Below are 13,538 nucleotides of genomic sequence, written 5' to 3'. Positions count from 1 at the left end.
GCTCCTCTATAAGTGTTTTTAATTAAATATAAGAGAATGTGTGCCTTGTAACCCTTATCATGCCTTGCAGTAGAAGGAAGATCAAAATGACAGGTCTATTTTCAACTATTACTTAAATCAATAAGTGTTAATAGAGAGGGTGTATTTGACACAGAGCGTGGCTGATTAATTCTTCCTTTGGCACAGGGAAAAGCCCAGTCTCTATGAGTAGAGGGGAAAAGACAAACAAACCTTTTTCTTACATTTAAGAGGAAAATAGTTTACTGGAAACACTTGAATTGTTATTAGATCCTCTATTTTGCATCTTGTATTAACGAATCTTTCAAATCCTCAGTGTCGGGGATCACACCTAACCAGTCACCATATATTACACATAGTGAGTGCTTGATAAAGGAGCCCTGCTGGCACAGTGGTTCAAGCACTCAGCTGCTAACCAAAAGGTCCAGTGGTTCAAACCCACCAGAGGAGAAAGATGTAGCAGCAGTCTGCTTCTGTAAAGATTATAGCTTTAGAAACCCTATGGGCAGTTCTACTCTGTCCTATAGGGTCGCTATGAGTCGGAATCAACTCAACAGCAGTGGGTTTGGTTTTTCGGGGCTTAGGTGCTTGATTGATACATATCTTTTGAAATTGTATTGATTTGTTATTCTTAAGACTTGGCCTTTGTGTGGTCTCGCCCAACTGAGGAGACTAAGTTATGCCAAGCTTAGTTTGTTGTAGCTACAATTGCTCTATTCATGTTGTAACTGTAGTTTTCTAATAGCATCTAAAGCAAAAAGAGGGACTGAAACCTGCCAGCGGTTTGAGTGGCTCAGGACCAGGCGACATTTTGTTCTTTTATACACAGGTCACCATGGGTTGGAGCCGACTCGACAGCAGCTGACAACAGCAGTGTCATTCAGAGCCAGGGAGTCTTGAATGTACCACGTTCCTGGATACTTTTGAGAGTTTGCAGATAGACCCTTCATTGTCCCGTAGTGAACAAGCATCAGACCACACATGGTTATTTGGTTTTCCTAGCTCACTTCCATCTTGTTTTTAATGGACTAGGGAAGCTCACACATGTTCCAGGCAGTTTCCCCATAAATGACTCATTCATATTCAACTGTCCCAGAATATTCTATTCTCTGCGATTGTTTTGTCAAACGTTCTTTAGTAGTAAGGTCAGTAGTTATCAGCAAAAGTGCGCACTAGATTTTAAAGATATTTTGAGGGTCTAATTTGTTCATTTTGGGGCACAGGAAGTTCTCTTACTTATGAGTACCTAGGGATAGTCAGTCTTCTCCTTCTCTGCTTTGCTGGTTGTGGTTTAATGTAATTGATACCTGTTTGGCTACTTTCTCCTGGTTAGTTGGCTGTTGGGTCCAATCCGTGGAATGATAATGAATGTGGTTGTAATCCATGGAGGCACTGGCTTTTCAAAAACCCATACTTCATGTGTTTTTCTTAAAGTGACAGGTGAGGATAAAGAGTTTGCAGAAACACCAATGAATTTTTTCATTCATTCATTCAGCAAATATTTATTTAGCGTTTATTCTGTGCCTGACACCATTCTAGCTGTGCTGGGCACCAAAAAAATCTCTGCACCTATGGAACCTACAGTAAAGTTTGCAGAGACAGAGATGAGAACACGTAAATGTGTGATGTGTCAGGGATGTTACGAGCTATGAAGAAAAATAAAGTCAGGGTGGTGGGACAGAGTGAGGGTGCATTCGGCAGGGGTGGTGCCGCTCTTTCAGATGTGACGTTCCCACTGAGGGCTGAATGGAGGGAGGAGTGAGTCACAGAGGTGTTTTGGAGAAAAGGGTTGTAGACTCTATCAGTCAGGGTTCTCAAGAAAAAGAGCTTACACTCCCCAAAAAACCCAAGCCATTGCTATCAAGTCGATTCCGACTCATAGAGACTCCATGTACAACAGAATGAAACATTGCCCAGTCCTCCAGCATCTTCAAGATCATTGTTATGCCTGAGTTAATTTTTGTGGCCACTGGGTATTCTGAGTGCATTCCAACCTAGGGGACTCATCTTCCAGTACTATCTTGGACAGTATTCTGTGTGATCCATAGGATTTTCATTGGCTAATTGATCGCCCAGTCTTTCTTTCTAGTCTGTGTTAGTCTGGAAGCTCTGCTAAAACCTGTCCACTGTGGGTGATTTTGTTGGTATTTGAAATACCTGTGGCTTATCTTCCAGCATCATAGCTACAGGCAAGCACATTACGAAAACCTGACAGATGGGCGGTAGTGCTAAAGGCTAGCCAAGTTGATATAGGGGAAACCTTGAGAGAACAGGGACACTGCCTAAGGCTCTGACTTCTGCGTAAGGCTCACTCCGGCTGCTCCGTGGGCCTTGGACCACAGGCCGTGTGAGAAGAAATGGGAGCAGGTCTAGGCTAGTGAGGCAAGATGTGTTGGTGGCTCGGACGAGGCCAGTCCAGAGAGACCTGGTGAGAAATGGTTGTGATCACTCAGGTGCCTGAGTTAGCAGATTATAGTCTGATCATCAGTCTGGCATCTGGAAAAAGAGAGAACATGCATTGTCATTGATTTAATAAAATAAAGGGAATGTATGTGACACTTCGTTCTTAAGGATATTTACATATATATTTTTTAAAAAAGCCAAACCCACTGGCATCGAGTCGATTCCAACTCATAGCGACCCCATAGGGTTTCCAAGGCTGTCATCTTTACGGGAGCCAACTGCCACATCTTTCTTCCGAAGAGCCACTGGTGGTTTCGAACCGCTGACCTTTTGGTTAACAGTCGATCGCTTTGACAACTATGCTTAAAAGTGCTAAATTCCAAAATTTCTATTTTTAGATATTGTGGTTGCATTAAAAATATGTCTTAATGGAACAACGAGAACACAGTTAAAGAGAATGTTGACACATTGTGAAAAACGTAACCAATGCCACTGGACAGTTTGTCTAGAAACTGTCAGATGGGAACCAAATGTGCTGTGTAAACTTTTCACCAAACACACAGAAAATAATTTTTTTAAAAATATGTCTTAAGGCCCCGACCTGTTTTGAAATTTTATAGATTTTATTAATGCTTTTTACTAAACTTGGCTTTGGTCTTACCAGCCCAAGAATGGACTTTGTAGCTAAGGGACCCGTCCAGATGACAAGCTATGGTCTGAGACTGGTAAGAGACATGAACACGGTCACACAAATTACAAAGACAAGTAAGAATAGTGTCGTTGTCGTTGTTGTTAGGTGCTGTCTGGGCGGTTCCGACTCATAGCGACCCTATATTAGGAACGACTGTTAGCTAAGCCATATTCCCACTGGATCTTTGGAAAACCGTTTGGAACTTTGGGGACTTGAATAGAATGAACAGGGATATACTGCCACCTGGGGGAAGTGGTTGACTTTCAGGGAAATTTGCAAAAAAAAAAAAAGTTAGGTTCAAGGTAAGTTAAAGTGAACACGTTTGACAAAAAATTTTTGAGCATTCTGTGGTGTTAAGTATATCATAAACTTTATTGTATTTATTAAAATTTTGGCCATATTTTCTGAATAAAAGTCGAGTATAACTGCTTTATTCTAATTTGAGAATTTATTTGTATGAAAATTTTCTGAAGCATAAAGATAAAACAGCATTCAGTTATGCCCTTAACACACTGCATTTGGTGGAAGGGGCTTTGGAGCAGGGTGCCCCGGAGGGCCCTGGCTGCGTGGCTGACAGGCCTAAGCACACCCCCATTAGGCGTCCTCACAGCAGCCTGGCCTCCAGGCCCCTTTGTCCTAAGCAATCCGATCGCCTCTCCCCCCTCAAGTGCCTGAAAAAAGTAGTTAGCCCTGGACACATTTGTTGGCTTGGGGATTTTTTTTTTTTTGGTCATAAATTTTGGAAATGGGTCTTTGGCTTACTTACCTAAGAAGGCTGGTTCCCCTTATCTTGGTTCCCATGAGTGCCACGAAGGTCTCTGGGTGCTGCAAATGGTTTGCGCTCTATTACTAACCTAAAGGTTGACAGTTCAAACCCACCCGGTGGCACTGTGGAAGAAATGCCTGGCGATCTGCTTCTCTAAAAGATTATACCAGGAAAACCCTGTGGAGCCCAGTTTTACACGGTATCACCTGGGGTCATCATGAGTCAGAATTGACTCCGAGGCAGCAAACGTGAATTCCCCCAGAAGTGCTCTGGGAGGCATTAGGCTGTAGTCCAAGGAGCTGTGGCTGTGGAGCTGGTAGTGAGGCCTGGAGTCCAGTCCCGGCTCCGCCCATCCTGGCTTTCTGGTCTCAAAACCTTTTGCAGTCAAGTCAATTCCGACTCATAATGACACATCAGGACAGAGTAGATCTGCCCCATAGGGTTTCCATGGAGCGGCTGGTGGATTTGAACTGCCGACCTTTTGGTTAGCAGCCAGGCTCTTAACAACTGCGCCACCAGGGCTCCTTTATGACCTTAGGAAAGAAACTTTCTCTCCAGCCTTGTTCCTTTTATTGTAAAATGGAGATCACCATGGTCTCTTAGGGTTAGTGTGAGGGATAAGGATGAATGGTAAAGGCTTCATAAATTATTGTCTCGACAGTGATAGGTCCAGACATATGAAAATGAAATTCGGTTAAATTATTTTAAACAATAAAATTTCTTATATGTGAACTACACATTGATCTATTATCTTGGCTTTCCCAGGCTTTCTTGGGTTTCTAGAAGGTTGATTAATTTGTGTATTTAGGTTTTGTAGCTAATTTGCTACAATCCATTGGCCAAGAGAGAATATTCTCCATCTATATAACTTGTTGTCTAATTCAGTCTATAATTTGTCTCTCTCTATTTGTACCACCTGGAGCCCTGGTGGCATAGTGGCTAAGTGGTCACCTACTGTCCAAAAGATCGGCGGTTCAAATCCACCAGCCGCTCCTTGGAAACCCTGTGGGGCAGTTCTACTCTGTCTTGTAGGGTCACTATGAGTTGGAATCGATTCAACAATAATGGGTTGGTTTTGGGTTTTTTATTTGTGCTACCATGAACTTTTTGATATGTGAAGAGAAAACAAAGAAGCCCAGCGATTTCTCCTCTTTCCATGAATCCCATGTCAAAGTCTTCATAACCTCTTCCTGATTTTAATAATTTATTTTTTGCCCACTTCTTGGAGACTTTCATTTACTTTGACGTTATTTCTCAGGTCTGGGATCGAGATGAGGCGGGAAAAGACACACAGAGTGATGTTGGGGAATTATTTATAAATAAACCAGCACTGTAGCTAAGTTTGGAATGTGAGGTACATATTTCTATTTTGACTCTTCATGGGTTCAGCTCAATAAAAAGGCCAGGATGTGATGAAAATTTACATTCAAGTATCCCGTTATGAAAAAATAGACTTATAAAACGATTAACATAATGATTACACTGTTTGTAATGAAGTCCTAATTAGACTCTTCTGTGTAATTTTCAGCTGTACAAAGAAATTGAAATTTGTCCGAAAGTCACACAGAGTATCCAGATTGAGAAGTCAGATACAGTGGCTGATAATTACGGTACGTTTATTTTTCTTTCCTCTTTGGTGTCCGTGTTTCAAGTCAGAGCAATTCCTGTGTAAACACGACTTATTTACATTCCATAAAATGCCTCTGGGGCCTGTTGAAAACAGATTGCACATCTGCCTTCTGGGCCCTACAGAGCAGCCAGAGTAGAAAAAAAGAGAGATGCTTGCCCTGGGTGCAGTGAGAGTTTGGCCTTAAATTTCCTAACTGTAATTATTAGTGTTTTACTGTCATAGAAAGGAAGTGGACATGTCTGGAGTAGATTGTGTTAAATCCCCTTGTCCGTTAGTAAGGAAGCATTTATTGTTTCACACCCTTTTCCCCGAAACATACGCATTGTCCCCCCAAACTCAAAATAATGTTGAAGGAACTTATTTTGGTGTTGGGTGTGGGGTCCCCACCCACTACCACCCCCCAGATTTGCTGAGTCACAAGCTCTCCCCCCCAAAAAACCCAGAAACCCTAACCAGTTGCCATCAAGTGGATTCCGACTCCGTGCGAAGATTTTTCAGGTCCCCATGTACAGTTGTACTCACAGCCGTAACTTGTCACAGCAGAGGGTACAGACCATGGTCACAGCCGTAACTTGTCACAGCAGAGGGTACAGACCATGGTCACGGCTGTAACTTGTCACAGCGGAGGGTACAGACCATGGTCACGGCTGTAACTTGTCACAGCGGAGGGTACAGACCATGGTCACGGCTGTAACTCACCACAGCGGAGGGTACAGACCATGGTCACGGCTGTAACTCACCACAGCAGAGGGTACAGACCATGGTCATGGCTGTAACGTAACACAGCAGGGAGTACAGACCATGATCATGGCTGTAACTTACCACAGCAGAGGGTACGGACCATGCTCAAGGCTGTAACTTAACACAGCAGAGAGTACAGACCATGATCATGGCTGTAACTTTTACCACATCAGAGGGTACAGACCATGGTCAGCAAAGGGAAAAAGGCATGTGGCGATGTCCAGAGGAAACAAGGCGCACTTCTCCAGGGATCCTCTCCCAGTGAAGTCACACAGGACATGCTTAATTCGTCCAGCCATGACTTGTGATGACGTGTGGAATGTTGTCTACCAGGGAGGCTTGTGGGGGACTCAGTGTTCAGGGTTTTTATTGGAAGCTGGTCACCTAGGCACTCTCAGTCCAGCACATACCAAGATTCCAGATCCCCAGAAGGAAAGCAAGTATCTACATAAACCACAATGTTTATACAAGCAGTTTAGGCACAGTAAACCACCTTATCAGTTAGGGTGGAGGGAACCCTCCCAAAATCTAAGTTCCCAGATGCCAGCCAGGAGTCAGCCTTGTAAGCAGGACTTTCAAAGGACAGCAGTCAGGCCTGCAGTACTCAGTCTTTTCAACACAGGTGTCTGTAGTGTGGCCCAGATAAATCTATAATCCTTTTTGTAGGTTGAAAACTAGTCTTCTTAGCATTACACTGAATGACTTGACAGTAATAGAATCGGTGCTTGAGTAAAATAAAGTAGGAGGGAAATCCATACTATGCTGTATCAGTCAGGAGAGGTGAGGTTAAGCTGAGGTAACAAAGAACCCCAAAGCTCAATGGCTCCAAACAAAGAAATTTCTTTCTCACAATTGCAGTGCATCCATCGTGGGTGTTATGGATTGAATTGTGTCCTCCAAAAATATGTGTTGGGATGCTAGCCTATATACCTGTGGATGCAATCCCATTTGGAAATAGGAATTTCTCTGTTATGTTAATGAGGCCATATCAGTGTAGGGGATGTCTTAAACCTAACCTTTTTTGAGATATCAAAAGAGCATGTTTAGACACAGAGACAAGCAAAGATAGATGCCTCTTGGAGATCACCAAGGGACCAAGGAACGCCGGAGCTAGAGAGGCTGACACAAGAATTTCCCCCCTAGCCAGCAGAGAGACAGCCCTCCCCTGGAGCCAGTGGCATGAATTCAGACTTGTAGCCTCCTGAACTGTGAGAAAATAAATTTCTGTGTGTTAAATCATCAGTTGTGGTTTCTGTTGGAGCAGCACTGAGACACCAAGGACAGTGGGTTTCCGGGAGAACTTTATGTTGTTCTCGAACACAGGTGTGCTACCTGTGACATCGTCTGTCACTTTGCAGAAGAGAAGGGAGGATACGACACATCAGGTGCCAGCCCACTCCCAGTTCATTGGACAAAGCACGTCACGTGGCCACACACGTCCACGGGGCAGAGAAGTACAGTCCTCCTGTGTGCCAGAAGGATCTGGTGAAAAGACATGAGGGACACTACATATGCTCCCTTTAGACTTCTCTGAATGAAGTCATTCAGCTTTTTAGCCTCTGAAATTCTTCAAACTCTTTGCGGAGCAGTGGGATATCATATTCCTTCTGCACCGTCCCCACAGGCCACAGTCTTCACCTCGTAATGCTCATGAGGCTGTTGCAGTCTAGTGAAGGGAACTGATTGTGAACTCCTGGCTACTTACACTCCACCTTCATGCTGTTTACTCCTGGACCTTGAAACTAAAGACATCATGAAGCCAGAGGATGTTTTTGATGGCAAGGGATCCGTGTTTATGAAAGGCTTATTCCACAGCAGAAGTGTGACCTCAGTAATTAAACCCCTGATTGGTAGCAGTGGTATAAATAAGAGCCTGGATCTTCCAGAGTGACGAGTTCCAGGACTCTTCTGCTTTTCTCTTTATTGATTTTTGTTGAGTAAGGGTAAACTCTTGCTAGTAATAGGAGTCCCTGGATGGTGCACACGGTTAACTCACTCGCATGCTAACTGAAAGGTTGGAGGTTCGAGTCCATCCAGAGGCACCTTGGAAGAAAGGCCTGGTGATCTCCTTCCAAAAAAATCAGCCATTGAAAACCCTATGGAGTACAGTTCTACTCTGACACACAGTGGGGTCACCAGGAGTCAGAGTCGACTTGACAGCCACTCAGTTATCTGGTTATGGTAGCTAGTAGCTAGAGAAGACTGAGTTTTAGAGTTCTTGGGATCCAGTTCTAAGACTGGGTGGGTTTTGGACTTAGAAATAGCCACTGGGTGTAAAATCGCCGTACTGTTTTATTACAGAGATTGAACTGCTCACAGAAACCATTTACATTTTCACACTGAGGGTGTTATAGGACACCAAGCCTCAATCTAGAGAGTGCTGGCAGTCCCGGGTTATGGACAACTCATACTTAAGAACGGACTGCCATAAAGCCCATCATATTAAAAATCTGAGTTAAATACAGTGGATCGTAATATTGAGTGCACACACCACTTTGTAACGCTCCTAATAACATCGCATGCTTTGGGAGTGTTTCCTAAGTGTTTTATATGCATAGAAAGGTAGAATACATACCATATACGAAGACAAACATTTGACCGACTGACGCTAAATAAGACCTGGATGCACCTGTTCTGACTCACCTACAAATTCAACTTAAAGACAGATTTAGGACCAGATCTCGTTTGTAACCGAGGACTGCCCGTATTGTAAACAGTTCTCAGACTTTCTGAGGTGAAAGAGAAGGTGTTGTTTTTGATTTCCAATCCGTTGTGGAGCACCATTGCTGTAAAATACAAAACTCCACGCTTGGACGTTCCGACAATGTCAAACTGCTGTAAAAGGTCCTCGGTGCGTGATCTCAATTTCTGTCCTTCGACAGGTACACAGTTTGTACCCGTCCTGGACTCCACTTTGGAAGGCCCTGCTATGCACCACTAGTCACACCATTTCTTCCCAGTGCCTGGGTTCCCGTCGGCATTAGGTGTTCCAATAGCATGTTCATCAAGGAAACTGAAGAGCCCCCCAATCCTGGGACACCTGGCTCCTTCCGACCTCAAAAGCTACCAAGGATTCTAATTCAATCTATTTATAGCTAATACTAAGGGGCCCTGGTGGTGCAATGATTACACACTCGGCTGCTAACTGAAGGATTGGTGGTTCGAACCCACCCAGTGGCTCAAGTGGAAGAAAGACCTGGCAGTCTGCTCCCGTAAAGATTACAGCCTAGAAAACCCTATGGGGCAGTTCTACTCTGTCGCACGGGGTCGCTGTGAAACGAAATGGACTCCGTGACACCTAATGACAACATATGTAACACTGGCACTTTTCTAAGTGTGCTTCCTGGTATATATTGAGTTCAGTACATGTCCAAGTTACTAGCACACAACACATACACGCACACATACACAGGCACAAACCCACAGTGCTCTACAAACCCAGATGCTGTCTTTTGTTTTAAAACACTTCAGGGAGGAATATGTGATTTAAGTTTCCAACTGAAGACATTTAAAGATTGAACACATGCTTAATTTCTCTCTGTTGTTTTCTAACCCTGCCCCTCTTCCTTCTCCGGCCCAGTGCTTCTTAGTCCGTACTGTCAAAATTAATTCAGATATCCCCCAGTTAAGCCCAGAGGCAAGACTGCACCTTGATTGCAGCCAGGTGAGAGACTCGGAGCCTGGTAACCCATCTAGGCTGTGGCTGGACTCCTGAGCCATAAGAACTGTGAAATAATACACATTTGTGTGGTTTTAAGCCACTAAGTTTGTGGTAATTTGGTATACAGCAGTAGATAACTAATTGTACATTGTCCGTGTGTGTCATTTCAAAGTATGTTTGAAATGTCTTCTTTTTGGTACATACAGCATTAATCTATTTTGATAACTCCTGCCCATTCTTTCCCACTGACATAACCCTTGACTCTGTATCTTAATTATTTTAAAACAGATAAAAGAAAAAAATAATCTCTACTGAAATGCTGGTAAATCCACCATGTTAGGGCTAATGTCACCTAGATAATTCTTATTTAAAAATATTTTTTTATTTGAGCAGAGTTTTCTGACGAGTTAGACATTGCTGAAAGAATGTTCACACTAAGCGGAAGTCAGAACAAGAGCGTAAGATGAAGTCTCTGGGAAGCCCACCGGGCGGCCTGTGCGTCTCCCGTCACAGGGAGTGGGTGATGGCGGCGGGCATTTCTACCTCCGTGTGCTTATCCATTTCCTGGTCCTGTGAACTAAACAACAACAGCAGTGAAAACATGGGCTCACTGTGACATGGCCTGAAACGTCTCAGTGACTCCCCGGGACTCAGTCCTGCGATTAAATGTTTCGTTTTGTTGTGGTTTGCTTCTTCCTTTATTTTTTTAAAAATCACACTGTTTCTTCTGCTGTCAGCGTTAAGACAGGCATATTATGGGATGATTTTTCTCCCAGAGCTGAAATTATGTCAGATCTTTACAGCTGCATTCATTCCCATTGCCCTTCTGGGGTGTCTGCCGAGGTCCTTTTGCCCAGCAGGAAAGTAGGTGTTGGTGGAGACAGTCTGCTGATTGACTAGCAAAGACTTGAACACAAGACTGTCTGGAAACAGAGGTGAACAGGGCTGGAAGCCATGTGAATGGAGACACCCTTGTCCCCTAAACCTCTTAGTACCTCTGGTTTTCTGCCCTTCTTGCTGAAGGATGAGCTTTGAACTCTGGGAGCCCGGGCAAGTATAGGATAATCTTATGATCAGATATTAGTAGAGCTGTGAAATCAGTTAATCAGTTTCAATGAAATGGGATTTGTAATGTGAGGAGCTACTGATCCCTGGTTGCAGACTTTTTTTTAAAAAATTAAAGCCGTGTCCATACAGCAGTACACCCACCATGCAGTTGTAATATATTGTAGGAAATACGTTGGCTGTAAACAGTCTAGGGCACCCATCTTCCTGCCTTGTGCTGTGGAGGAGATTATAGAAAGAAGAAAAAACTATGTTATTTACCAGGAATTTGAACAAAACAAAATAATTTCCTTTCATTTGAATTAATAGGTATTATCAAGGTAGATGTACCCAACAATGTTTGTTTTTACAAGTACTGACTTCTTTAAGAGTGATCTAAAAATACATTTTTTCTGCTTTGTAATACAGTATGAACAAGGAAAAACAATCACTTCAAACTATAACCAAAAACATTGAAGATACCTAATTCACAGCAGGCACTTCCTGTTATGTGCTACCCGCTCAGATGGTGCGAGCTCGACTCTTCTGTCTTTGTATTTCGTAGGGTTTTCACTGTCTTCTGTGGAAGAAGATGGTGTTCGAAGGCTCTACGTGAGCAATGTGAAGGAAACTGGTTTAGCTTCAAAGAACGGTAAATCAACAAATGTCTCTGTCGGTCTGTCTCTCTTAAATTCTCTCTTAGGGGTTTCTCTAGTTGGTGGATGGGAGAGATATGCCCAGAGGGTTCATGTTGAAAGATAGTGAAATGTGTAAAGACACTGAAAACTCTTCACCGGGATTTTATTCAATAAACTCAGGTAAGTAAGAAATATCAAAGTGTTGGATGTTCTAAAACCAGTTAAATCTGATTCTGAGCCCATTTCCGTGGAGCTGGCTGGAAATTCCATTCTGATCACAAGTGGTCTTCCTTCGCCGCCTTCCAGGATGATGTGGAGGTCCTGGAGGTCTTCCTGAAGCTGCGTGTTTGGGAGACCCCTCTGTGATTTGGTCCACACTGGTCAAAGCTGATACTGGCTATCACCTAAGTCTGCAGAGCTTCTTCAGGGCAGATGTGCTGTTGCTTCCATTCACAAGGGAATCTTTGTGGAAGTTGAGTATCAAGGGGCTCAGGAGAGAACCGGTCCCTGCTGTGCCCTCTGTGGACTCCTGGCGCGTTCTGAGCTCCTTGGGGAACCCTGACTCTCCAAGTCCGTTCTACATGGCCCTCTTGTGAGGACACCAGCTGTTGGATTTAGGGCTCACCCTAAATCTAGCATGATCTCATCTTAACGTAATTACATCTGCAAATACCCTATTTCCAAGTAAGGTCACATTCTGATGTTCCAGGTGGGCATGATTTTTTGAGGGATGCTATTCAACCCCCAGGATCTCTGGTGGCACAGTGGTTAAGAGCTCGGCTGCTAACCAAAAGGTTGACGGTTCAAATCCACCAGCTGCTCCTTGGAAACCCTATGGGGCAGTTCTACTCTGTCCTATAGGGTCGCTATGAGTCAGAATCCACTCGATGACATTTTTTTTTTTTTTTAATTTATTTCAACCTGCTACTCTGAACAGGTATTATTTTGCCACTGCCTGGATGAAACTAAATCTCACAGCAAGAAGAATGAAGAGAAGGTGCATTTGAAGCCTTTATTTCATTCTTCTTGCTGCGAGGTTTAGTTTCATCCAGGCAGTGGTAAGATAATACCTGCTCATATAAAAGACCAACACATCTGGGTCAGGTGTGGTTGGGCGTTGTGCCTTGTCTGTGTTCTGTTAGGGACCGTAGACTGGGGCAGCCAGGGAAATGATGGAATGCCACCCTCTTCCACCTCCTTCTGTGTCCTGCTACAGCTTAGCTCTGGGTGGCTCATGGCCCACAAGCCCCCTGTGCAGGTTACATCGCCTGTAAGCATTGGAGAAATGCAACTGCAGACGTGGCTGTGCACAGAGATGGCAGAAGTGTGACCAAGGGGAAGTAAAGTCACAGTACTGCATCAGCTGTGGACTGTAGCCGAAGAGGACTTTCCTTCCAAGCGTTCTTGGCCAAAGGCAGCCTAGAGGCCAGAGTCTGACATATTCACCGAGCTCTCGCAGCCAAGAATAGAGTTGGCAGGGTTTATTCCCTCTGAAACTCAAAGGCTGATTTTTATCTCTTTCAGCAAAATGAATGTGCCAGTTGGTGTGGCACGGGGGTGGGGAAATCTGCCGCCACAGCTTCAGTCACATCCTGTCTTAGCTGTTTGAGAACCTGGCATTAGATGAAAACTGGCAGTCGTCTGCTCTAGCCCCTTTATCTCATAGAACACTGTCCTCTGCAGATGCAGGAGTGATGTCCCCTTGTCCCCTGGTGTCACAAATGCCACTCTAGTGCCTGGCACCTAGAAGGCAGTGTTAAGTAAGGGTCTGGGCGTGTTTTATATCAAATCTAGGCTCCAGCCAAACACTCCCTGGAAGCAGAGCTCGCTGTGGTCCATACAGCCTCTTTAGGGGCATCTCTGATTATGAAATAATCCTCCTCCTTCAGCTTCCACTTACTGGTCTGGGTTCTGCCCAATTCTTTATAGCCATCCTTTGACATCAT

The 13,538-nt window shown here is 44.1% G+C and overlaps 1 protein-coding gene across 1 annotated transcript in view; it reads left to right on the top strand.

Moving 5' to 3' along the window:
* TIAM1 (TIAM Rac1 associated GEF 1) overlaps positions 1–13,538 on the top strand; it is a 156,623-nt gene that overhangs the window by 72,630 nt on the left and 70,455 nt on the right. Inside the window, exons 11-12 of the mRNA XM_004386964.2 lie at positions 5,407–5,488; positions 11,520–11,606. Coding sequence (XP_004387021.1) covers positions 5,407–5,488; positions 11,520–11,606 — 169 coding nt within the window. The remainder of the gene's footprint in view (positions 1–5,406; positions 5,489–11,519; positions 11,607–13,538) is intronic.

This window comes from Trichechus manatus, unplaced genomic scaffold (genome assembly GCF_000243295.1).
Source record: "Trichechus manatus latirostris isolate Lorelei unplaced genomic scaffold, TriManLat1.0 scaffold00177, whole genome shotgun sequence".
Lineage (NCBI taxonomy): Eukaryota > Metazoa > Chordata > Mammalia > Sirenia > Trichechidae > Trichechus > Trichechus manatus.
The sequence above is the reverse complement of the archived record's forward strand: the minus strand, read 5'-3'. Positions and strand labels throughout refer to the sequence as shown.